The sequence below is a fragment of the Melospiza melodia genome, chromosome 7 (assembly GCF_035770615.1).
Source record: "Melospiza melodia melodia isolate bMelMel2 chromosome 7, bMelMel2.pri, whole genome shotgun sequence".
Classification (NCBI taxonomy): Eukaryota; Metazoa; Chordata; class Aves; order Passeriformes; family Passerellidae; genus Melospiza; species Melospiza melodia.
Window position 1 is genome coordinate 26,530,734 of NC_086200.1, and position 25,462 is coordinate 26,556,195.

Here is a 25,462-nt window from a genome sequence, read left to right on the forward strand (position 1 = left end):
ACCCAGCACCCTGCAGCACCCCAGGGGTCCCACGCTATTGCTCCTGGCCCGTGCTGGTCCCCCTTAACCAGGGCCAGAGCGACCTTAACAGTGAAAGTGAGAGGCTGCCAGGCCTTATCAGGGAGTATTTACAGCCGCTGTGTTCCCAATTAGACAGTCAGGTGACTGCGGCTGCTGGGGACCCAGACACCGGGGTCAAGGTCGCCGCTGGAGGGGCGGGGGTGGGAGAGGGGACAGCACCTCCCGGGGACAGCAGCCGGACACGGCACGGCCAGCGAGGCACGCCAGGCGGCAATGGGGACCCCGCTGCAGAGGCTGTGGGGGTTCTGCTCCCTGCCTTCAGCTTGGCCACTGTAGGGCTCCCGGTCCAGCATCACGGTGCTCCCAGTTCAGCCCAGTTCAGCGTGCTCCAGCCCAGTGTGACGCTGCACCTCCAGCTGAGCCAGCACAGCGTGCCCCCAGTCCAGCAGCCCCATCCCACTGGTACAGGGTGCAGGGTGCCCGCAGCAGCCCAGCCCAGCCCAGCACGGCTGCGTCTCAGCCCAGCACACACACCCCACTCCTGTCTGGGTACACAGGGCACCCCCAGTCCCAGCCTGCACCCTGGGACCCCCTTCCCAGCAGGGCACCCACCCTTCCCAGTGCCCTGCTGGGTCCCTTGGTGCCACGGAGCGGGCGAGTCACGCATGTGGGCACAGGTCCTGGCAGTGCACGTGCTGGCACACGGGGGCATGGCTGGGCAGGCAGGTCCTGCTGCAACCATGGATGTGCCCCACGCCAGCCCAGGGTCCCAGCCGGGCCCTGGGGCAGGGTCTGGCCCTGGCTATTCCCCGCTGGAGGCTGTGCCCCACCTTTCCCCAAAGCCACGAGGGCCTGGCAGTCCTGCCAAACCCCTTCCCTGGGTGGTGGGGGAGGTCACTTGCCTGCCCTGCCTCAGTTTCCCCAGTGACACCCAGCATATCCCATGGATAGCTGGGCAGAGAGTGTGCCCACCGTGATTCACAACACTGGCACCTGATTTGCTGGCACTGCTGGCACCACAGTGGCCTCTGTGGTGTCACTGTCTGTCCCTGGGCTGTGGCCAGTACCAGGCAAAGAGCCACAGCCCCACGTTCCCCCTGCCGTGGTGCTGATGAGGGTGAGCTCACAGAGCTGGGGGACATCACCTGGTGCTGTGGGCATGGGCAGGAGGTGCTGCCAGGAGGGGACCAATATCCTGCCACCCCCACACCCCTGGGTAGCTTGGCCGGGCCAGAGGTGGCCACGAGAACCTTGATCACCCCTAGGGCTGCAAGTCCCAGACCCTCCTGTCTGTGAGCCAGCCCTGTGCCACAGCCCAGCCCTCAGCTGGGATCACACAGCAGCTCCCCTGGCCCCTCACACACCTGGGGGTGCTGGAGGATGGCAGGGTGAGCGGGGCAGCTGCTGGCAGGGTGTCTGTGCCAGCATGTCACCAGCCAGGGACAACAAACCTGCCCAGGTAAAATCCCCACAGGTGATGTGAGCTGGTGGAGAGAACAATGGCTCAAGGACCTGAACTGAGAGAGAGAGCTGCTGCCTGCACTGCACTCCATGACTCAATTTCCCCCTTTGAGAGCAGGTTTGACCCTCCTTGCTGCAATGAAAGCAGCCAGTTCTCCCAGCAAGTCTGTGGCACCCCCAGGCTGGTACCAGTATCCACAGCAGGAGCTGCCCCCACCATTATTGCTGTGCCCTCCCCAGCCAGCCTCGCTGCCCAGTCCCTGCTCTGGCATCGAGGGGTTGGCACCGTAGTCCACGGCAAATGGGCACTGCTGGACCTCCTCCAGCTCCAGCCCTTGGGGATGCACCAGGAACAGGCTGCCCCTTCCCTGCCCACGCTGCCCACCCACTCCGCTCAGCTAGGCACAGGGTGTGGGGTTAGCTCTGGGTTTAACCCCCAAAACTCCATGCTAGGAATGCCCAGAGGCAGCAGCATCCTCAGGCACCTTTGTGTGCTGCTCCTGGGCAGCCCTGGCTGGGGGAGAGGCGCCAGGGTGGGGGGCAGTTTGGAGAGGGAAGCAGTGCGAGGTCTGCAATGGGACGGGTGTTTGGGAGCGGTGTCCCCAGCTGGAGACAGGGATGGGACAGGTGGGGAGGGACAGCTGAAGCACAGCCAGGCCCTGCCCTGCAGGCACACGGCACCCACCTCTCTCACGGACGAAGTAGGCCAGGTAGAGGTCGAGCTCCTTGACGGAGACGCTGATGTGGTGGGGCTGGACGCAGAGGATGGGGTTGGTGCACTGGCCCGACTTGACCAGGCGCTCGCCGTCGGTGCTCTCCAGCGGGATCCCTTTGAAGAGGATGACCATGACCAGGTCCAGCCGCCACACCTTGTCCGCCTGCCGCAGGCAGTCGATGCGGCGCATCTTGCCCTTCTGGTCGGGGTTGGAGAGGACGCAGCACGAGGGCTTCTTGCCCGTGATGGAGAGCACGAAGTCCTCGCGGCACTCGGGCCGGATGTCCTTGCGCAGCTTGGCCAGGAGGCGCGAGGCCCATTTCTGCTTCACCTCCGGCTTCTCGCTCAGCAGCTCGTCCTTCACCGCCCTCTCCTCATCCTTCGTCATCCTCTTCTCGTGCTTCTTGAAGTACTTGCGCTTGCGGGCCTGCAGGTTGAACCAGGTGTAGGCGAAGGCCCTGACGTGGGGGAGCAGCGCCTCGATGAAGGGGTGGAACTCATCCTGTGGGAGCAGAGGGACAGGGGGTCACTCCTGGCCGAGTCCCTCCAAGCTCCCTCCCGAGGTGGCTGTGGAGCCCTGGGGACCTGCCAGGCTCATTCCCACTGCGCTGCATTCCAGTGCAACCAGAAGAAAAAGCTGTGGCAGAGGCACGTGCCCACCAGGGTCAGGGATCCTCTCACCGCCCGGCGAGGTTATCCCCATTCCATAAATCCCACCTGCAATTTTCCCGAGCCAACAGCCTGCAGGGAGTGGCTGGGCAGTACAGCAGCCAGTGCCACAGAGACAGGCTCCTGCACAAGGCTGGCCTCCTCAGCAGCTCCCAGACCCTCTCCCCATTGCAGGATCTGCTCCCACCAGGTGCAGAAATCCCACCTGGAGTCCCAGCTGACACTGTGCCCAGCGGAGCCGCTGTGCGGGCGTCAGGCGCTGCCACACCACAACACCCCAGGGCCGGCTCCCCCACGCCTGCAGCATTCCGGGTGCTCCCACTCGAGCTCTGGGTGCCTTGGACCTCTCCACTCCCTCTGGACCAGTGAGAAACTCCCCCAGTTTGCCCCAGTTGCAGCCAGCCCGGCGGCTGGCGCCTGGCCCGGCACACAAGACGTGCTCTGACTGCCTTTTTCCATTTGGTGAGCGCTGCTGGATGAGTCCAGCCCCAAAAAGAAAACAAGGAAAATGCATCCCCATCCCGGGCCCCTCCTTCCCGCATCCCATTTTTTTTTTTTCCAATTTGGAAAATCAGTGCTTCCTGGCTGGGGGCCCACAACCCCACCATGGGATGGAAAGGTGTTGGGAGCCTTCCTGGTGAGGAGCAGCACAGCTTGGAAAGCAGCAGGCAGAGGGTTGGACATCTCTGTGTGGAGCCAGGGCAGCACCAAGCTGGTCCCCAAGGGCAGGATTTGGCCCTTGGGGTCCCTCATGACTGTGGGGAGGAGGAGGAGGAGGAAGGAGCTCAGCTGGATTCCTGCTGAAAGGGGGGTGGCTGGTGACAACTGCCACTGCCACGCCACAGGGTCATGCCTGGCGAGGGTGCCAAGGGCAAGTGCTGCTCTGAAGTGAGGAGGTGGCCACAGGAAAGGACAGAGCTGTGGCTGTGGGATGGGGTGAGCACTCCAGACCCAGCCCCACTCATCGTAGAGCAGCGATGCCATTCCCTGGCTGAAGCAGCAGTGTCCCAGAGTGACCCTGCCTGGAGGGAACAATGTCCCCTGAAACAGCTCCCGACAAGGATTGGCCCCATGCAGACCCTGCTACTCCCACTTGTTCCCAAGTCCAGCACAGATCCCATTAACCCTAAATCTGCTCCCCCAGCACAAACCCTGACAACAGCAAGCGTGGCTCCCTGGGTGTCCCCTGAACCAGTGACCCCTGCACGGACCCTGCTGTGAGCTGGCACAGACATCCCAGTGCAGACCCCACTGTCCCTGAACCCAGCAGAGACACCAGGAACTGCGCCCCCAACCCCCAGCACAGCCCCACTAACACCCCAAAGTCCCTGCACGCACAGATCCTCCCTCATGGGACAGACCCTGCCACTTCTGGGCCTGCCCCTCTCTGGACCCAGAGCTCTGGCCCCACAGGTGTCCCTGCCATGCCCAACAAGGGACAGGGGACTGTCCCCTCACTGGGAGCTCCACAGGGACCCAAATCTGCAGGCAAACCCACCGTAACCCTGGGGACCCTGCCCAGGGGACTCATCCTGCCCGAGGAACCCCTCCTTGCCTGGGGAACCTGTCCCCACGGGCTGCTCCCGGGGCCACCACAGGCTCTGGTTCCCTCTTCCCTCCCCAGCAGCAGCCGCTAATTCAGTGCAGCTGGGCAAGGGCTGGGCATGTGTCTTAAATCAGGGAAGAAGGTCAAAGAAAAGTAAGACAGGAGCCGAAAAAAGCAGCAGTGAGTTCCAAAAACAATACTTGGCCGGGGCGGTGGGCGGCTGATCTTCCTTGGTGGCCGGTTATTCAGACGAGGCCGACAAATTGCTGCCATCCCCTGGCCCCGCCACCCTCCCCAGGCAGCCGGCGGCGGGGCTGGCCCGGGGACACCGCGCCATTGTCCCCATGGCTGCTGTCCCGCTCGGGGACCGCCACCCCTGCAGGGGAGCGGGGCAGGAACCAGGTTATCCGGGCTGGGCTGGGCTGGGCGAGGCAGCACCCGAGGGTGCCGCGGGGGCCGGGGGCTGCTCTGCCCACGTTCTGTGCCCTCCCCCGCCACCGTGCCGAGAATTCACAGTTCCCACTTGGAGCCACAGCTGAGACCCTCCAAAAACCCCTCTGCGTGCAGGAACCCCCGCAGCCCTCGGTGCCCCCGAGGCCGTGGCAGCCCCCCCGCCCTGGCCGGGATTAGGGCAGGCCGGGAGCTGCACCCGAAGCCAATCAGCCCCTCGCCAACTTTCCCTCCCGCCCGGCTTAACCCGCGCCGCGATGCCGCCGCTAAGCGGCTTTAGCAGGGCAGGCGAGGGCGGCTGGGGGGCATCGGGACAGGCCCAGGGGAACGGCGGCGGCCGCGGGGACACGCTGAGGGACGGGGGCACCGTGCGGCAGCGAGCCCCGCAGCCGGGCACACCATCCCCGCTGGCACCGGCCGGCTTCACACTCGGGAAGGCAGAGGCAGGGATGCGCTGTCTGTCTGTCCGTCCCAGTCCCAGATTCCCGGACCCTGCTGTGAGCTGGCACAGACATCCCAGTGCAGACCCCACTGTCCCTGAACCCAGCACCGACACCGGTCACTGCCAGCCCCAACCCCCAGCACAGCCCCGCTAACCCCCAAAAGTCCCTGCAGGCACAGATCCTCCCTCATGGGACAGACCCCGCCACCTCTGGGCCTGCCCCTCTCTGGACCCAGAGCTGCGGCCCCACAGGTGTCCCCCAGCCCAGCAGCCCGAGCGCCGGCACAAGACTGGTTAAGTGTTTCTCCTGCTGTTTTTCCTTTGCGGGGCTGGGAAGCAGAGACGTGCTGCAATACCCCAGACGAGGCTGCTCCCGGGGCATTTCCGGATGGGAATCTGGCAGCAGAGCCTGCGCTTGGGCCTCATCCAAGCCAGGCTTGTAAAGCCCTGCAACCCAGGCAGGAGCACGCCTGCGCCGGGCGCTGCCGGCCCCGCTCCGGGCCCCCCTGCACCCCCTCGGAGGGGCTGCGCAGCGCTGGCTTCCCATGCCAGCTGCTGTCAGGGGAAACTGAGGCACGGGTCAGTCGGGCTCTGGCCTGCGGTGGAGCGGGGAGAGGAAGGAGGGGTACTCTGTGTGGAGCTGGGCATGCCATGGAGGATTAACTCCTCCGCAGCCCAGGGTTTGGGAAGGGGCACAGCTGAGGCGCTGCCTCTCCCCGTGCTCCTGCCACCGGCTCGGCAGCACTGGGGACACTCTGGGGACCGGGGGATGCTCCGTGCCACGCAGGGACACAAGGCTGGCCACCCTCCGAGCATCCTCTGCTCCAGCGCCTTGTCCAAACAGGTCGGGCGCAGTGAAACAGCCTGAATTTTCCAATGAAAAAAAAAAAAAAAAAACCAAAAAAACCCCACGTTTCCTCAGGAAATTCCCGAGCAGTTTTCACGGGGGAGGCGCTGGGGTGAGGGGCGGAGGAGGAGGAGCGGGACGGGAGGGGTCAGACACCTCGGCAGTTGGTTCTGCTCTCCCACCAGCCCGGCCTGGGATGCGGGACAGCCCTGCAGGGACCACACAGGGCTCGCTCCGTGCAAGGATGCTCAGCCGCACGCCTCCGAAGCGCTGCCGCCTCCTGCCAGGTCCCCGCGGCCCTGCGAGCCCGGGCAGGGGCTGGCAAGTCGGGCCCCCTTGGGAAGCCTTGGCGTGGTGGCAGCGGAGGGGGGGATGCGGCTGCAGAGGTTCCGGTAACCCTGAAAATCCCGGTTCCTTTAAAGGGCACGGCGGGGACTTGCTTTCTCCTCGCCAGAGCCCACAGATACCCTCAGCACGGAGCGGAGCCTCCGGTAGCCGCTTATAACTGTTCGCCGAAGCGGCTCTGGGTAATGAGTTAACCTGGTAATGAGACCTGTTGCCGAGACAGATGCAAATGATTGGGAAGTGCTCATTAGAGGGGATGGAAGGAGGCACTTAGGCCCTGAAAGGTACCCAGCCCTTCCCGGGGCCGCCCTGCACCCTATTAGAGCCCATTTTGCAATAATTGCTCCAGAGGAGGAAATCTATTTGGATTCATCATAAAGTATTTATTAACGAGAGCTTATTCATAATTTTTGCTGCTCGCCGGTGTGGCGCGGCCGGGCGTCCCGGCCTGCTCTGCATCGGAACGCGTGTCCCGGCCCGGGACAGAGAGAGAGCGGCAGGGCTGGGGCGGGGCACGGGGGGCACCGAGGCTCCCGGGGCAGGTACGGGCTGTGCGGGCCTTGCTGTGCTCAGCCGGCCCCACGATACATCTGCCGTGGGGCAGAACACTCTGTTACAGCCGCGTTCTCCCCCAGCTCCCGGCTGACCCAGCCCCTCGCTTGCAAAACCCCTCCTTGGCCCACGCCGGGGCACAGAGCCGGCGCCCAGGGCACCTGGCTGGCACCCCCGGCACAGGTGGAGGTGAAGGCAGGACACTGTGCAGCCTCCTCGCAGTTTCTCTCTCCAGATCCTGCGGTTCGTTTCCCCCCGGAGCCAAGAGCATCCCCCAGCCAACACCCACGCACGGCTGGGGGCTGTGGGTGGGCTGGAGCGTTCCCAGTGCGGGTTCTGGTGGAAGGGTGAGCACAAACGGGGCGGAGAGAGAGGCTCAGCCCCCGGTGCTCACCACGCACCCCTCACTGAGCCGCCCTGGGGTGCCCACACCTGGCGCTGCCCAAACCCCCGGCCGGTGCCGTGAGCCCCCCGGAGCGGGCAGGTCCCGCCGCCCCCGGGCCGGGCCGGTGCCCACCTGCCCGTGCCGACGTGCCGGGGCGGGAGCGGAGCCGGCGCTCGCCCTCGCAGGTGCTGCGGCTGCGAGCGGGGGCGCGGGGAGCGCGCCGAGGCCGCGGGTCACGGGAGGCCGCGGCGGCACAGAACCCGCCGGCTGCTTTGGAAAACAGCAGGAAGAAAAGCAGCTCTCTTGGCAGCCCCGGGCTCCGGTGCCAGCGCTGCCTGGGCCCCCGCCAGCCTGCGCAGCCCGCCCCGCAGCCGGCAGCCGGGGGTGGCCCAGGTGGGACGGAGCCGCGGGGGGCTCGCGGGACGTGCCCCGACACCGGGCCCAGCACCGCCTCCGGTCTGCCTGCGTGCGCCCCCGCCCCAGCAACAACTGGCGCTGCCGGTCCCCGCTCTCCTGAATGCGCCCCAAAGTGGGGAGCAGCGTGCCCAGCGTGCAGGGAGGGGCACGGATGCCCCAGGGATGCACCCGGGCTAGCACTGGGTGGCGGAGGGGCCAGGAGGGTTCTGCCGAGGGAGACTCGACAGTGTGAGAGCCCAAAGGCGCTCGCTGCCTTCCCGGAGAATCACTTCCCACGTGCCTCGGTTTCCCCAGGTGCCGTCTCTGCGCGTCCCCTTTGGGGTTTGGGAGCCGGCGGCTCAGCCGCTTTCCCAGGGTGACCCCACCTGCCCCCAGGGTGAGGCGCTGCCTTTCCAAAAACAAGGAAACTGAGGCATGTCACCTGCCAGGCCAGCCCACAGAAGAGGCGGGATGCGACGGTGACTGCTGAGCTCTGGAGAGGCCTGGAAGCGGCACTGGGGGCCCCAGGCCGTGGCCACGGAGATGTCCCCTCGTCCTGGGAAGCATCCCGTGGCCAGCAGCACCAGAGCCACGTGGCTTCCCAGCCGAAACCCCCCCGGGGCTCCAAGGAAGGGAAATGTTTTATGGAACTGGGAAAAAAAAAAAAAAAAAGAAAAAAAAAAGCGCTTTGCCAACGGGTCCTGGCGCTGCTGCTCCTCCGCCCTGCCCTGTGCCAGCGCGGGGCCCTGGGGGTGGCCTGTCCCCCATCCCCGCTCCTGGCACACGAGGGGCTGCAGTGTCCCACACCCAGAGCTTTGCCCATCCCAGAGCCCAGGGTCAGCCTGGGAGCTGCCAGGATGTGACCTGGGGACGGAATTTGTTCCCAGCAGCACAGAGGGAAACTGAGGCAGGAGATGTGCTGGGGCTGGCAGCACTCTGCTCGCTCTGGGGAGGGGGCACCACCACAAAGGGTCCCCCCAGCCCCCCCATGCAAGCCCAGGGCTCTGAGCCCGGCTTTAGCCCCTGACGCAGGAGGTTTTATTTCCCTCCCAACATATTTTTAGCCCTGCCTGCTTTGTCCTGGCCTTTCCGAGGGGGATTAATGGTGCACCATTAAGGGTGGGGGTGCAGAGAGGTGTCCCCAGCTCCCTCCTGGGGGGGGTCGGTGCTGGGGGTATCTCTGCACCCCACGATGGGCAGTGCTGTGATGGGTTTATGGGGCTCACTGCCGCAAATCCAATCCCGGGAGCAAGTCCGTGGTTAAAAATAGCCCCGGCCTTTGCGGCGACCTCGCAGGAGGATCGGCCACCCCGGCGCCCTGGAGGTGAGGAGTTCACGGCCCCCCCGGCCCAGCTGCGCCTTTGCTGTGCCACGGATGTGCCAAAGGCTCAGCCCCTCCCGCAGCATCTCATTGGGACAACCTGCCAGGACCCTCCACAGAGAGAGGAGAAACTGAGGCACGGGTGGGGCCTGGAGATCAAAGGGGCCGGAGGGGGTCAGCTCCGAGCCTGGCCACAGGACGGGACTGGTTCAGCGGGCTGGAAGGGGAATGTTCATCCGCTTTCGGCAGCTCAGCACAGCCTTCCTGGGCAGATTCAAAGGCTGAGCCCGGCCGGGTCCTATCTCGGGAGGGTTTTGGACGCCTCCCAAGTGACAGAAGTGGGTGGGGGCTGACCTGCACAAAGGGACTCTGTTCGGGCCTGGGCTCGGCGGTGCCCGGCGCGGGGCCGGGGCTGTGCCGGTCCCTTTGCTGCCCCCGGGCCGGGCCGGGCCGGGCCGGGCCGAGCGCCCTCCTCCCGTGCCGGTGCCGGTGCCCACCTGGCTGTAAACTGAGGCGCGGGGCGGGACTGCCCTTGCCTCCGGGTGCTGCTGTAACCGCTAAGTGACACTGCCATACCGCGGGGACGGCCGTGCCAGCCTGCCTCGTGACGTGGGCTCCAACAGCCACCCGCCCTGGGCTACCTGCCCAGGCTGGCCCCGAGCCATCCCCTAGGGGAGTCCAAGGTCCTGCCGTGGGGTCGGCGCTCTGGGAGCCGATCCCCCTGTCACAGCTCCACGAGGGAACAGGAAAAACCCCCGGACAGGCCGCATCCCAGCGGCTCCGTGCCACCACAGCGCACACCGGGGCGCCAGCGCCGCTGGCCCTGGGACTGGGAGCCCTCCTGCATCACCTCACCCTGACCCCGCTCAGGGGGGCTCCAGAGAGCTCCGGGGCCGCGGTGCCACCACCGAGCCGAGCACATTGTCACCGTGCCTGCCAGCAGGGCTGGCAGCGCCCACGGGCACCGGCAGCACAGAGCCGGGATGGGGCTGATCCTCACCAAGGTCACGCTGGGCAAGCTCCCGTCCCTGTCCCCACATGGGACGCAGCAGTTGCGGCTCGGCCCCGGCTGCCGCTGGTGACTCCTCTCTCCGACCAATTCCCCACCGCAAGGCGAGGAAGCTGCTGAGCGCGTCCCGGTTCCCTCCGGCGGTACCTCAGGATGCGATGCAGTCATCGTTAATGCATCTGGACTCATTTATGGGGATGAGAAAATGTTTCCAGGTTTCCCACAAAGTCCCATTAAGATCCCAGTCCCTCTCTATTTTTAGTGCCCTCATCAACAACGCCTTTCCCAGCCACCCCGGCGCTCTGGAGCCCCATGGGGCCGGCAGGGGCACCCTGGGCACACACCCTGGGCACACACCCTGGGCACACACCTGCCTGGCTCTGAGGGGCGCTGAGCTGCACCCAGACCGGGCAGCTGGAGGGGCAAACCCCGGCCCTGCACTCCTGACCCAGCAGCTTTGCACCCATGGGTGTGCCCTGGGGGTGCCCCAGCCTGGCATTTGCTTGGGAGCACAGAAAGAAAGAAACGCGGTGAGAAGCAACAGAAAAAGCCACTCCAGGTCACAGCATCAGCGGAGGCTGCAGGACCCCACGGAGGATGGAGAGCAGCCGGGTCTGAGCATCGCTGCAGGTGTGGGGTCACGCCCTGCAGCACCAGATTGTCACCTGGCCATGACCAGTGGCTGTCGCAGCCAACCCGTCCCTCAGCAACCCCCGGCGCCCTGGCAGCGTCTCATCGCAGGCCGCGGGTGCCCACAGGGCTCTCGGTGCAGCTGGCAAGGGCGCCTGGATCCTGCCCTCGGCGCTGCGCCCTCCGGGCTATCTATAGCCATGACCTCAGCGGGAACCGGGGCAGGACCCGGCCGCGCATCGTCCCTTCTTGGCAGGGCCACCGCCTCAGCCCCCACCCGGCACAGAACCGCCGCCAAGCCGAGCCTTTTATCCCGTACGTTCGCTAATCCGGCGGGATTCGATGTCAGGGGCTGCCCACGGGAGGCTCACAAAGGCCGTTTCCAGGGGTGCCCAGCCAAGCCGTGCAGAACGCCAGCGGGCAGGGCAGGGCAGGCGGCGGTGCCGGGTGTCACCGCGCTGGGTGACAGGCTCTGAGCCCGGGGCTGGACGGCAGGGAATGCGTGTGACCCGCCCGCGAAGAGGTCGAGCAGGGGACGTCCTTGCGTAGGCAGGGGTGACACGAGGACACCCCGCAGCTGCGCCCCGCAGGCCTCGGGGTCACAGCCTCCCGCAGAGCCGGGGGTCGTGGGGAGGACCTGCTCGCTGTGCCCCGGGGGAAGCGGGAAAGGGGTGGCCCAGAGGAGGGGAAATTCCCCAGCTTTTTTCTCCAACAAACTCCTTGGCTTGTGCAATTAGAGAAATTTGTTTAACAAACTCCCGGGGGAGCGGAGCGGGAAGGTGGGGTGGCGCGGGGCCAGGGCGCTGCTCACACAGGCCCGCGCCCTCCCCGCCCGCGCCTTTGATCAGCGGCGCACGGCGCAGGGGGACGGGAGCCCTTCCCCGATGTGCCACGGAAATGCCACGGAAATGCCCCGCACCCTGCGGACACGCTGCCCGCGGCACCCTCTGCCACGTGTCCCCTCAGCCGCTGCTTCGCGGCCCCCTCCGCTCGTCACCCCCATTGCCACCTCCCTGGGGTTCGCCGGGGTGGCACCACCCTGGCACCGTGCCACGCTCAGCCTCCGAGCCCGCGGCCGCAGGTGCGCGCACGTGTGTGCCCGCCGTGCCCGCGCCCAGCGCAGGCTCCGGGCGCGCACCCCCCGCTCGCTCCCGCTCTCTTTCTCATGCGATGCCATTTCCATCAAAAACTCTTTACTCGGCACTTTTCCCCTCATTGGTATTCACGCCGCGCTCTCGCTGTCCTGGCGCACAGGTTACTAAAGGAGATTTTGCGGCGCAGCGTGGCGGGGGTCACATTTCAGCCTGCGCCGTCTCGCTTTCCCAAATCGCTGGGCAGCGGCCAGGGACGGCGGGAGGGGGTGCGGGATCGGGCACATGGCAGCTCCCGCCAGGCAGCCGTGGTGGCACCGAGCGGCCCCGTCGCCCGTGGCAGCGGGGCGAGGCGGGCTGGCGGCTCTGCGGCACACAGTGATGGGTGGCTCCCTGGGGACAGCCAGCGGGTCACCGTCCTCCCGGCAGCCCCACGGGCCTGTGCAGCGTGCGAGCACCTCAGAAAGGGGGTCTGAGCAGAGGCAACTTAGCGTTGCCACCACTCGTCAGCACCCAGATGAGCCCCGGGTGACATCCACCGTGAGACTGTACCCCCAGAATGACATCCTGAGCGTGGGGGGAGCAGTGGTGCCTCTCTTTTTCAGGGCTGGTTTGGAGAAAGGGGAAATGTCTGGGTGGAAAATCAACATTTCTCCCGTATGGGCTTTTTTTTTTTTTTTTTTCTTTCCTTTGAAAGCAAAAATATTTCTTGGTTTTTCGTGATCAGAAACATGTTGGGGGTTTTTTTGGACAACAGCCGGTCAAATACCATTTCCCCGTGAAGGGAATGCAGGGGCCCTTTGCAAGGAGAGCGAAAACCTTCTTAAAAAACAAAGTAAAACCCACAGTTTGAAAAAAAAATCCACCCGGCTATGGACTTGAATAAGCTCCCAGGGAAGAGGGGTCAGCAGGAGGGCCGGATCCCAGCGTTCCTGTGCCAGGCTGGAGTGCTGCTGCTGCTGGTGGGGAGGGCAACGTCCACGGCAGGCAGCCCAAAGCCCAGACCTGGGGATTTCGCCCAAAACGCTGCCCAGCGCTGGCTGCCGGCCGGGGAAGGAGGATTAATGCGCTTTTAGAGCAGCGGTGAGTTAACCGAGAAATCAATCCTTGGCAGTGGCTGGCCCCAGGTCCCCCAGCGCGTGAGCGCTGCCGCACCTGAGCCACGGGATCCTTTCCCAGCTCCTCTCCAGGACTTGGGAAGCTCCGGGTCTTGGCGGGCGGCGCAGGGCGCTGGGTCCCGGCCAAGCTGGCACAGAGCGCCCGGCCGCGGGGGATGCCCGCCCAGGGCCGACGTGACGGACGGCGAGCGCGGGTGCCAGCCAGGCCCGGCATGCCCGGGGGTACCCTGAGCATCCCCTCCCTGCAGCTGGCACGTCCCAGGGGTCTGCACACCCCCCCTGGAGGGTGAGATCTCAGAGTGCCTGGCTGCCAGGGCAGGGAGGGAGGCTGAGCCAGGCTTTTGCCTGCACCGATTTGTTGCATTCAAAAGCATCTTGGTACCGAAAATCCATGGGTGAAGCTTTGCCCCGCTCAGACTCAGCCCCAGCAGCAGCCCTCGGCCATGCCGTGTGGACGTCACCAGTGATGCCACATGATCCTGGCAGGGCTCGGCACCCTCTGATGCCCTGGCTGCTCCCATCGCCCTCGCCACCCTGCCTCGACCTGCCCGGCACACCCCAAGGTGCTGTGGGAGAAATCCTCTCCTCATGGGTCCCTAAGGAGCACATCCCCGCCACCCCAGGGCCCTGCCTGCACTTCCCAGCTTGGGTGCAAGGACTGCTGGGGACAGCAGCCCCCCCAGCCCCCTCCCACGGGCTGCCAGCCCCCTCGGAGATGCTCTGTGCTGGCACTGCCGTCCCTGCGCCGAGGAGCCACAGCACGGCCGGGGGTGGCAGGCAGCGTGCCAGCTTCACAGGGAGGGATTTTACCTCCCCAACAACTCTCCTTCTTCCCTTCAGTGAGGGACTGTGGGGATGCTCCCCACCATCATCCCCATCCTGCCACCAAGGGCTTGGCTTGTGGCTACAACAGGTGCAGGCACAATGGCAGTGATGGGGGGAAAGCGGGCACCCCTTGGGCTGCAGGGACGTGTCCAGGAGCCAGGCACGGGGATGGCTGGCACAGGCACCATCGGGCAAGGAGGGTGGGTGAGCAGACAGGGCAAGCTGTCCCTGTCCCTGGGGCCATCCCAGAGAGCCCTGCCTGGCAGAGACCTGCCTCCCCCTCCAAAGACAGGACACACTGACCCTCCCTTTCCCTGGCAGTACCAAATCCCCACTCAGGCCCTCCTTGCCACGCACAGTCCAGGGTCGGGACGGGTCCCTCGGTGCCACCGTGGCAGCTCTGCCCCGGGCCCCTGAGCTCCCCACTGCAGGGCTGCCCAGGGCTCCTCGGGGAGCCGCCTTTCTCTCTCTTTGCTGTGCCCTGATAAGGGCCAGCTGGGCCAGCCCTTACCATGGTTCCTCTGCCCAGCGAGCCTTGCCACGCCAGCACCGCCTTGGCCACACCACAGCCACCGCTGCAAGGGGAGAAACCGCCGGGTCCAAACAGGATCAGGCTCCTGGCATCCATGCCCAGCCCTGCCAGGCTCAGGGGAATAGAAAAGGGAGCTATTCCCAACTGCTCCAAGAGCTCCGGGCAGGGCTCTGGGCTCCGGCAGCTGGGCTTTGTTCGGCAGTCTGCAAAGGCGTGCGCACACCCGCAGCGCTGGGATCGCTCCCTGCCCTGGCACACAGGGCACCGTGGGCATGAGGGGCCTGAACCACGGTCAGCGAGGGAACCGCGGGCAGGGCGAAGCTGCCCAGGGAAGGGAGAAATCGGCAGATACCTGGAGAAAGGGCGGCAGATTTACTGCACGAGGCCCCAGACAAGTTCAAGGTGATGAGGGGGAGAGCGGCACAGCGTGAGCGCCGGCCAGCAGCCCCTCACAGAGCTGCCTTCATCCCCTCCCTCCCCGTGTGCCCGTTCTGGCCCTCCAGCCCAGCATCAGAAGCCCCCCGAACACAGGATCTGCTTCTCCCGGGTGAGGATTTCAGCTGGGACCGGGCAGGAGCAGCGGGCAGGGCTCGCCAGGGCAGGCGGGCACGGCGGGCGCCGCGGGGAAAGCGAGGATCTCCCGAAGGTTGCATTTAAAGAACAGCCTCATTGTTTTTCCCAAACAATACTCAGCAGATGGGAGAATTGAAAGTGTGTTGCAACCTTCCCTCTCTTCCCCCGCCATGCCCGGCTTGCTGCTCCCATCCTTTGGCAGCCGATCTGAGCTCCCGGCTGGAAACCAGTTCTCCGGAGCTACTGGTGGAGGGGGTGAGCACCGGGGCTGAAAAGCCTCGGCGCTTTTGGGAAGGGGGTTTGCCAAAGGATGCCCCACGAGATGTGCCCAGCAGGCAGCTCCCAGCCCCAGCCGCAGGCCTGCAGCAGCCCAGGGGTGTGTGGAGCTGGCCGTGGCCGGGGAGAGGTGGGATCCCCTCGGATGCCTGGAGATGTGGCTGTGACCGTGCCACGTGGCTGCAATGCTTCTGGCAGCCCAGCTCCACCCCCCAGGCCCGGAGCTGTGCCCGTTTGCTGGTACCAAGGGTTGTGCCAGGCCAGCTTAGCCAGGCGCTCCCCGATGCCCCTCGGATCCCGAGGCACTGACTGGGCACACACGGGGGGCTGTGCCTGGGCACTGGCTCTCGGTCAGGCAGCGCGGGTGCATCGCCTCTGCCATCCCAGAATCACCTCTGCACCCTGGCATGGAGCCTGGCAGAGGGAGGAGGGTCTCTGACCAGACCCTGCTGGGATGCCCGGCTTCCAACATTGCGGCGGCCTTGGAGGACGGCGCCCATCTCACTTCATTCCCATCCTGCAGGGACCAGGGTGGGGAGCTGCGGGTGTGCTGGGGGCACTGCCAGGTACCAGGCACGAGCATCGCCAGTCAGAAAATGTGCAATATTCCCCCGCAAGAAGTATCCCAAATGTCCCCCAGCGCGGAGCCAAGGATAACTGTTACCGCTCTGGAAATCCCTTCGGCTTCTCGGGAGCAGCTCCCGGGGGACACACGTGCAGGGGCTCAGCTCCAGGGTTATTTCGGAGCCCGGGCAGCCGGACCCCCCCGGCCGCCGCCCCGCTGCCCGTGGGCAGGGAGAGGCCTCGGCGTGGCGGCGGTTCCGGCGCTGCTTCCCCGCTAATCTCGGCAGCTCCGTCCCGGCTGCCCGGCCTGGCCCCGAGGGGGACAGAGGTGAGCTGCGGAAGCGGGAGGAAGTCCCCAAGCAGGGACACAGAGCGGGGAGGGCACAGAGCCACCCCCGGCCTGGCGGGAGCTGCGGCCGGGGCCGTGGCCAGCAGCGTGTCCCGGGCTCCCAGCCCTTTGCCAGGGCTGTTTTTGTGCCCCGGGCTGCCCAGCTCGGGCCCGCTCCGGCCGGGGATGTGGCCTGCGGGGTCCCGCGGTGCCAGGGCCGTGCCGGGCTCCGGGGCTGGCGGTGCTGCTGGCGGGGAGATGCGCAAAGGCCAAGGCAGGGCGGCTCCCGCGCACGTTCCAATGTATCCACATCACCATCCGCAGCTCCCGAGCCCGGGCGAGCCAGCCCGGGTGGGATGGGAACGGGATCGGGATCGGGATCGGGATCGGCTGGGCTGGAGCTGCGGACCAGGGCTGGTCCCAGCCGAGCCGGGCTCGAGGGGGAGACACCAGAGGCTGCCCCGTGGCCGGGCAGAGGGAAAAGCCGGGAGCAGAGCTGGGAACAGCGCGGGTTTGTGAGGAGAGAGGCTCCGGCCAGCCCGGCCCGGGCAGCGGCCGCACGGCTCCCACAGCACACCAGCACCGAGAGCCGGCAACAACCGCGCTGCCAAGCCAGCACCAGCCGGACACTCGGGGGGCTGGGACCCCTGAGAGGGTGGGAAAGGCGGGTTGGTAAGGAAAAGGAAAAAAAAAAAAAAAGAAAGAAAAAAAAAAAAAAAAAAAAAAGAGAAACAGCAAGCAAGAAAGCAAGCGAGAAAGAAAAAAGTACAAATAAAAAATAGAAAGAGAAAAAGAAAGAAAAAGAGTTAAAAAAAAAAAAAGAAGAAAAGAGAAAGGAAGAAAGAGAAGTAAATAAGCCAGATTGAGGTGTGACCCTTGCCAAGTCAACCACACAACAGGGAGCACCACCTCAGGGTCATCTGAGCAGCCCTGGCACTGCCCACCCCGGCCGTGTCCTCACCAGCCTCACGCTGCGGCCGGGGGGGGCCGGGGCCGGACCCCGCGCTGTCCCCGCACCCAGCGGGACACGAGGGGACCCCCGGACCCCCCCGGACCCCCAGGGACCCGCACGAACCCCCGAGGGCAGCGCAGCCCCAGCCCGTGCCGAGGGAGGGGGCCTGGCCGGGCAGGGCAGGGGTCCTGCAGCCGCCCCCCCAGCCCCTGCCAGCCCCCCCAGAGCAGAGCCGGGGGCGCACACGAGGCCGGGCCCCGAGCGGGCAGCGCTGCCAGCACGGAACAGGTTACGAGGCAGGGAGAGCTGCCTGCTCAATAATTAAATAAATATCGGCGATCAATAAGCGCCATGCAAAGGCAGAGCCGCAGTGGTCGCGCCGTGGGCAGGGCAGGGCAGGCCGGGGGGGGTTCCTGGGGGTCCCCCCCGCTCCTGGGGGCTGCAGGGACGCCCCGCTCGGCGGCACCGCGTGCACCGGACCCCGCCGCGGCCTGCGGTGACATCGGTGTCGCCAAGCCCGGCCGGGGCTGCCCCTCGGCACCGCGACACCCCGGCGGGGGCTGGCATCGCCCCTGCCTGGCACAGCGCGGGTGCCCCCACATCCTGCCGTGCCCGGCCCCCTGCCCTCGGCGCAGCGTGGCACGGCCGGGCGCGCCGGCCCAAACTCGGGGGGTTCTGCACGAAACGCCCGTGCCCCCCCAGCCCCTGCACCCCACCGTGTGCGGCCAGGCTGGGGCAGGGAAGGAAAAAGTTTCGCGCTACGCAAGAGGCGGCACGGCCGAGCCCGAGGCTGCAGCCCCGACCCCCCCCGGGCTCCCCGAGCCCACCGGGGACCCCCCGCACCCCACGGAGCCCCCCCGGCCCCCCGAGCCCGCGGCTTCCCCGCACCACCCACCTCCGGGCGCAGCCACCAAAAAATAAAACCCAAACCACAACGCAATCTTCCAACCCCCCCACGCCCCAAGTGAAAGTGAAGGCTGAAAAAACCCAAAAAGCACCAGAAACACCATAAAAAAAACCCTGCAAAAGGCGAGGGAGGGGGACAGGAGGGGAACGCGGCTCCTCTGAGCAGCTCTGCACGGCCCCAACCCGCCTTTCTCTGTTATGATTATTTTTAGGGAGGGAGGTGTTGCATTTTCTTGGGTTTTCTTTTTTTTTTTTTTTTTTTTCTTTTTTTTTTTTCTTTTTTTGTATTGCAACTGCTAAAGTCTGTTGCGGCGAAAGGAGCAAATTGGGGGGAGGGGGACGCGGGGGTGGGGGTCCCGGTTACCTGGGTCAGGCAGAGAGGAGACGAATACATCCCGAGCCGTGCTGGGAAAGTGCCTAATTGCAGGGCTGAGACTCGAGGCGTAAAAGTTACTGAGTCATTTCGGAGGCTGGAGCAGTCCGGGCGTTTTTTCTCTCTCTCTCCTCCGGAGCGGCTCTGCGGGGCCCGGGGGGGGGCAGCCGGGCACGGGGGGGCGGCCCCGCGGGAGGGGGGGCCGAGGAGGAAATAAAAAGATTCCAACTTCCACCCCCCCGCCAAAAAAACTAAAAAAAAAAAAAAAAATAAAGAAAAGAAACCAAACCCAAACAAACCAACCTCTAAAAAAAAAATTAAAAATAAAAAGCAAAATTCTCTTCCCCCCCCCCCACTTGGAAAATAAAGCGCTTTTTTGTTGTTGTTGTTTGTTTGGGGTTTTTGGGGGGGCGGTTTAAAGAGGCAGGAGGGTCATCCTCGCCCCGGGGTGGGGGTCGGGGGTCCGCACCCAGCCTGCAGGCACGGGCGGCGGGGAAGTTAGAAGGGAAGCGGCTCCATCCGAGACCCAGGCAGCGGAGAGAGAGAGGAAAGAAAGAATGAGAAAATGAAAAAAAAAAAAAAAAAAAAAAAAAGACAAAAAAAAAAAAAAAAGAGCGAGGAATGAAGTGACGTTATGAAAAAAGCCCATCCCAAAATATTACATCCCATTTAAAGATGTAGGAACCCCCTTTGGCTCGCAGGGCCGAGGCGCTGCGGGGCAGGGGGGGCGGGGGAGGGACGGGGCCCCCGCGGACGGCGAATCCCCCTCGGCCCGGCGCGGAGCGCGCCCGCCTTTGCTTGTTTTGGGGGTTTGATTTTTTAATTTTTTTTAATTTTTTTTTTTTTTTTTAACTAAACGGAGCCTATCCGGCGATGGGAGAGAGAAAAAACCCTGCAGATTCATGTGCAACTTCTGAGCAGCGGCCCCGGCGCGGGAGGGGGGGGGGGTGTTGGTGTTACTGCCCGCAGCCAGCCCCGGTGCGGGGGGGCCCCGCCGCATCCCGCGGACACACCGATCCCCCCGGCCGCGTTATCCAACCACCGGCAGCACCGCGGAGCCACGGGGGCAGAGAGCGCCACGGGCAGCCCCGCCACCCCCCCGCGTCCCGGGGAGCCCCGCGACCCCCCCGCACAAAGGGAGCGGGAGGGGGAAACAGCGGAGCCCGAGCCCGGCAAACTCCACAGCGCGAGTTGCGGCTCCGCAGCCCCCCGGCCGCTAATGACGCTAATGAGAGAGCGCGCGGGGAGCGCCACGGGCGGAACACAAAGGGGATCCCCGGGCACCTCCCGCACCGGGGGGGCCGCGCCCCGCTCCCCTCCCGCACCGGGGGTCGCCCGTCCCTGCAGGGACCCTGACCCGCAGCGCGGCCGCTCCCGGCGCGGGGCCGCGGCTCCAGCGCTGCTGCTTTCCCCCCAAAAATAAGAAAACCGCTTTTTTTTTTTTTTTTTTTTTTTTTTTTCCTCTGAAGGGACGAGCCCCCGCAGCGCCTCTTCCCGCACAACTCATTTCCACTCTCAACTTCTGCCGACCCCCGCGGCCCATCCCCGCCCGGGTTGGGGTCACCCCGCGCCCTCCCCCCCCAGGGACATCCCGCTCCCCCGGGATGCGGCGGCTCCGCGCAAACTTGGCCGGGCGGGCCCGGTCCCCGCATCCTCCCGTGGCCTGGCAGGAGGAGAAGCGGGCGAAACCCCGCACAGCGGGGCCGGGGGCAATGTTTTTATTCTCACACCGAGCACGGTGATTCCCTTCTCCCACCCCAGCACGGGCAGCGCAGCCCCGCGCAGCGCGGACTTGAGCGCGACCCTCCCGGGCGTCACTTCCAAGTTCAAGTCGGTGCGGCTGGCGGCCTCTCCGCCCCTTTTTTAGCGGCCATTTTCAGCTCCATCCAGTCCTCCGCTGGCTGCGGAGCTCCCCCCGCGCCGCGCCGCGACCTCCCCGCCGGGCGGCTCCCGCCGCCGCCTCCGCCCCCCGGTACCGCGGGCGGGTGGGCAGGGGGAGGAGAGACGGCGGCGGCTCCCCCCGCCCGCCCCCGCCGCCCCGCTCCGCTCCCCCCGCCCCGCTCCCCCCGCCCCACACCGTATTAAACTCGCCCCGCCGCCCCCTCCCCGGCTGCAACTTTTGCTCGTGGGGGCACCCGCAAACACACGCACACGGGGGGGGTGAAGGGAGAGGGGGGAAGTAGAAGAGAAAACGAAAGTGTCATGGGACCTACCATCGCCAAGTGCAATTAACGGGCTCCAAGTTGCTGCGAAGCGCAAAGCAAAGAGGATGGATGGGCTGGTTTGGGATTTTGGTCTAAAACGTGTGTTTTCCACCGCGCCGAAGGAGGAGGAAAAAAAAACGCTGCCCCGCGAAAGAATTAAAAAATTAAAACCCCAATAATAATAATAATAATAACAACAACAATGATGGCAATTATAGTAAAAGTCCTCCGAGGCCAGCGGCGCGGTGTCCCCCGCGGGCGGTCACCCTCGCTCCGGCTCCGCGGCGCTGCCGGGGGCCATGCCCGGGCGGGGGCCGGGCTGCGGGCGGGGGGCGCGGGGCGGCGGTGACGGGAGCGCGGAGCCCGCGCCCGGCCCGGCCTTGTGCGCTGCGGGGGTGGCGGGGCTGGGGGATGGCGAGGGGGGTGCGATGGGTATTTTTGGAAGGCAAGCAAAAAAAAAAAAAAAAAATTTTTTTTCCCTAAAAATTAAAAAAAAAAAAAAAATTAAAAAAATTAAAAATAAAGCCCGGGAGCGGGGCGGGCGGGCGGGCGGCGCCTACGGCAGAGCAGCGCGGGCATCCCCCCCGCGCCCCCCCGGCGCAGCCCCACTCCGGCCGGGCACGGCTCCTCCTCGCAGCCCGCAGCGCCCCGGCCCCATCGCCGCCGCCCCCGCCTCCTCCTCCTCCTCTGCCTCCTCCCCTCGCCCGGGGCACCGGCGGCGTTGCGGCGGGGACGCTCCCGGTGCGGGGGCGGGGAGGGAGGAGGAGGAGGAGGGAGAGAAGGAGGCGGAGGAGGAGGAGGAAGGCTCCGGCCCCGCTCGCCCGGCAGCGCGACGGCGGCCCCCGGATGGTGCGGGTAGGTGGCGGGGGCTGCGGCGCGGCCCCCCCGGGCCCGGCTGGCTGCGGGGCCGCCCCTCCGGCCCTGCCCGGCGCGGGGGAGGCGGGGGAGGCGCGGCCCCGGTGCGGAGCTACCGCAGCGCGGGGAGGAGCCGCGGGCAGCGCTGGGCCCACCGCCCGCCCCCGCCCCGGGCATCCCCCGGGCACCCCCGGCCCGCTCTGCGCCCGGCGCGGGCATTCCCCGGGCACGGCCCGGCCCCGCGCCGCGGACGCTCGGCCTGGCCCTCACCCTCACCCCGGCACACGCACACCCCCGTTCCGCGGACGCAGCTCTGCACCCCGGTGCGGTCACCCCGGGCACTCCACAGCCCGTGTGTCCCCCCCGCCACCCCCGGGTGCGCACAGCTGCCCCGCTCGCCCTCCCTGCCACCCCCCCGTCACCCTGGGGGCAGCCACCCCCGGCTGTGTCCCCTGCAGCCCTCTGGAGCATCCTCCATCCCCTGCAGGGCTGTCCCCCACGCTCCCGTGTTCTGTTCCCTTCACCCAGGAGCACCCCCGGGTCCCCCCCGTCCCCCAAGGCTGCTCTGCCCCCTCCCCATCCCACTCCAAAGTTGGCAGCGACCCGGGCACCGGGCTTGGTGCGGCTGTGGGGGGGGGAGAGCGATTCCCTCATTTCTATCGACCCCTTTTGTGTCTGGTCCTGGATTTTTAACCCTTGTTATCGAGTAATCCTTTAATCTCTTAATCCTTTCAAATAACCACATTTTTCTATAGGAAGGCAACAAAAATTAGATATTTTTTCAGTTTGCTGAGGGCCGAAGCGTGCATCGTGTGCCTGGATTTTTCGGCACGCTCCGTAGTCCTGAACAAACAGGAACATAATCTCCATCTGCCTTGAGCTCAAATGGTTTCAGTGTGATAAATAATATGCTAAATAATTTATTGTATATTTAAAAAATAAAATTAAAGCAAACTACTCAGTCATTTCACTAGTTTTTGTTCCATAATTTTTTCCCTCTTTTTTATATGTGTATATATATATATATATATTTTTTTTTTTTTTAGGGGAGTACTCTGAGCCTGATCATTTTTACAATCTCAGCTCAAATTTAGCAGGGATTTTGGATACACAGGAGGTTTATTTTATCCATCCCCATATCCCCTTTGCCTGCTAAACCCACCACATGCATACCAAGATATTGGACATTAATTTGTACATTCACAGGGTATTATATTATATAAATACATATAATATATATGCATATATTTACTGAGTTATTTGTCAAACACAAGTACGGCCATCGGCCTTATGGAAATGAGGTCTAATTTTATTCCAGCTGTCTATAAAAAAAAAAAAAAATCTTTAAATTTAAAACCTCTCGAACTTTTTTCACGTTGTTTTTGGGGTTTTTTTTTAATCACCATCTGCTCCCCCCCAAAAAAGCCACTTCCCTGTTTTAAAGCTTTAAAAAAAAAAAGAAAAAAAAAAGGCTGAAATGAGCAGTTCCCTCGCCTCGTCCCAGCTCCAGCAGCCTCGAGGAATGTAAACTCGGCGGTAACTCCGCTCGCCGAGCACAGTTTGCATTTTCTGCCCGGCTCTGAGCGCGATACGGCGCAAAAATAAACCCTGGGAAGAATTTGCCAATTTTTAACCGCTTCCAAGGCCGCCGTGGTGCCCGCTGGCAGCTCCCTCTCCCTGCCAGGGTTATATTTTTCTCCAGTGATTCCTCATCTCCCCCAGCCCAGCGGGTTTGGGGGCACATTTGGGGATATTCGGGCTCGGGCCGTGCCAGGCTGGCACTGCCAGGGTGGGCGAGGAGGGACAGAAAGACAGGGCTGGGATTTTCTTTTCCCTTCTGCGAGGCCCCGGGGTGCAGGGTGATGGGGAAGGGGTTATTTCTTTCTTGGTGATAAAGAAGTTATTATTTATAATAAGTAATTTTTTGTATTTATTTATTATAAATAAACAACTGCCGTGGTTATTTATTTTTGTAGCGCTGTTAAAAGTATTTCCTGGGTGATTCAAAGCTGGGGCTGGAGAGCTGCTGGCCTTGGTTTTGAGATATCCCTGTGGGCTTCCAGTGGCCCAGGGCACACCTTGTGTCACCCCAAATTCATCCTGCAGTCTGTCCCCCCAAAATGATCCCATTTCTCCTCTGGCAGTGGGGACTCATCCTGCAGGAGGCGAGGGTGGAAATAATTTTAGTGCAGTGAGTGGCACCTGTCCCTGGCACGGGCAGGGCCTGAGGCAGAGCAAAGGGCACCCCAAACGCTGGCCCCTGACCCGGGGGTGCTGCAGGATTTGGGGTGCTGCAGGATTTGGGGTGCCGTGGGCTGTGCTGCCCATGGGGCTCAGGAGCTGCCACCAGACCCTGCACCAACCATCCCCACTCCCCCTGCTCCCTGCAGCCCCTCAGCCTGAACCCCAATTCCTGGTGTAACCCCCAGGCAGACAAACACTAAAAATACAAAAATCCTAATTTTTTGTGTGTTTCCAAGCTGCCTGCAAACAGTGTTTTGAGGATGGGGGTGGAATCCAAACCCAATTTAATTTTCCTGTGCAGGCCATCCCTGCTGCCTCGAATAAAACAAAAAGAGTGGGGTGGATTTGGGGTGCAGTTCTGCTCCTCCAAGTGGTTTTTCACAAGGATTAAAGCCTGGAGGTGGAAGCTGAGTTACCCTGATTCCAGGGAGTGGCTGGATCAGGCCCTTTGTTCATGCCATGGGTTTTTATCCCAGCCTGTTTGTGAGCTCACGACCCCCCGTTTATAAAACCAGGGCTTGGAACAAGTGGGAATTTGTGGGGCCCCCCCCTCAAAGCTGGGTTTTATTTCTAAAGGGCATTTCATGGTTGATTTGTGCTGCTAAGACACCTCGATGCCAACTTTTGGGCTCAGCCAAGGGGGTGCAGACACCCATGGAGCAGCACAGGCCTGGATGCCCCCCCATTGCCACGGCAAAACATCCCCCAGCCTCATTAACCCTTTTTTTGGGCTCATTTTTAGCGTTTTTACCGGGTTTTTTTCCAAAGTCCCATTCTGCTGGGTGCAACAGCACGGCCGAGCCACGTCCCTCTCTGGAAAGAGGGAGAGAAAGGGAAATAGTCTATGTTGGGATAGTTTTGTTGCTGCCTTTCTTTGCTTTTAAAATAACTTTTAAGGAGAATATTCTGGTTTTGACCAGAATTTATTTACTTTATTCCTGCATATGGCTCTTGGCCTGGGTCCCAAACAGGCAGAGGTCTGGCCTGGCTCGATTCAAAGCCAAAACGTGCAATGAAAAGAGATTTTTTTTTTTTTCCTCTTTTCTCTTTCTTTCTAGAGCAGGTTTTTAACTAGTGAAATTGTTGCTGACAAGGGGGGGATTTCAGTTTAAAAATTACTAGCAGATTTCAGGGAATTATTCTGCAGGAATTTCAAGGGGGTTTCGGATTTTTGCTGTGGCTTTTTATTGTTTTTTTGGCTGCAAGTTGGATGTTAAAAAAAAATAATATGAATCCCCAGTTTTCCCCCCCACTCTGTATTTTTTCCATTGGCTCAAACATCACCTTTTCCCCCTGGATTTGTTGGAACCAGCCCTCAAAGAGCTCATGTAGCCCTTTCTCTGTTCTCACACAGTGTGGCACAGGGAACTGTGACCTCACCGGAGCAAAGCTTCCCCAAAATGACCCTAAAACTTGGTTTTACATCAAAAAGGGGCTTTAGGGGTTGCCAAATAGCTTCAAACACCACCAGGAGCTCATGCTGCTGCTGCCCTCCCTGTGCTGGGGGCTTGGGCCGGGACTTTGCAGCCACACGTGGATGGAGGCACCAGGAATTCTTGCAAACACTGAAATTTCACTCGTTAAAAAAATATTCCCAACAACAACCAAGCGCCAAATGCAAAATGCAACCAGGAAACGTTTCCTCACCAGTTTTGGTTTTGTATTTTTTTTTTTTTTTTTTTTTTGTCCACAGAAAGACATAAATCAAATCTGGCCACTCTCCCAGGGCTGGTTTGCCATGTTGGTGGTGTTGGGGAATTTGGGGAAATTTCTGGAGTGGGAGGAATGGGGAGGAATATGGCCCTGACTCTTTGTTTGGAGCGAGTGAATGC

At 63.3% G+C, this 25,462-nt stretch overlaps 1 protein-coding gene across 4 annotated transcripts in view; it reads right to left on the bottom strand.

Moving 5' to 3' along the window:
• Window positions 1–20,791, bottom strand: part of NFIC (nuclear factor I C) — a 38,004-nt gene extending 17,213 nt beyond the window's left edge. For 2 of the 4 annotated variants that reach the window (XM_063160821.1, XM_063160820.1), the window contains exons 1-2: window positions 18,319–18,489; window positions 2,168–2,699 (exon numbers count right to left, since the gene is read on the bottom strand). In XM_063160821.1, coding sequence (XP_063016891.1) covers window positions 2,168–2,699; window positions 18,319–18,348 — 562 coding nt within the window. In that variant the 5' untranslated portion in view covers window positions 18,349–18,489. Of the gene's footprint in view, window positions 1–2,167; window positions 2,700–18,318; window positions 18,492–20,540 lie in introns of those variants that run through there. The other 2 variants (XM_063160819.1, XM_063160818.1) reach the window with 2 other exon arrangements.
• Between the last annotated feature and the right edge of the window lie 4,671 nt (window positions 20,792–25,462).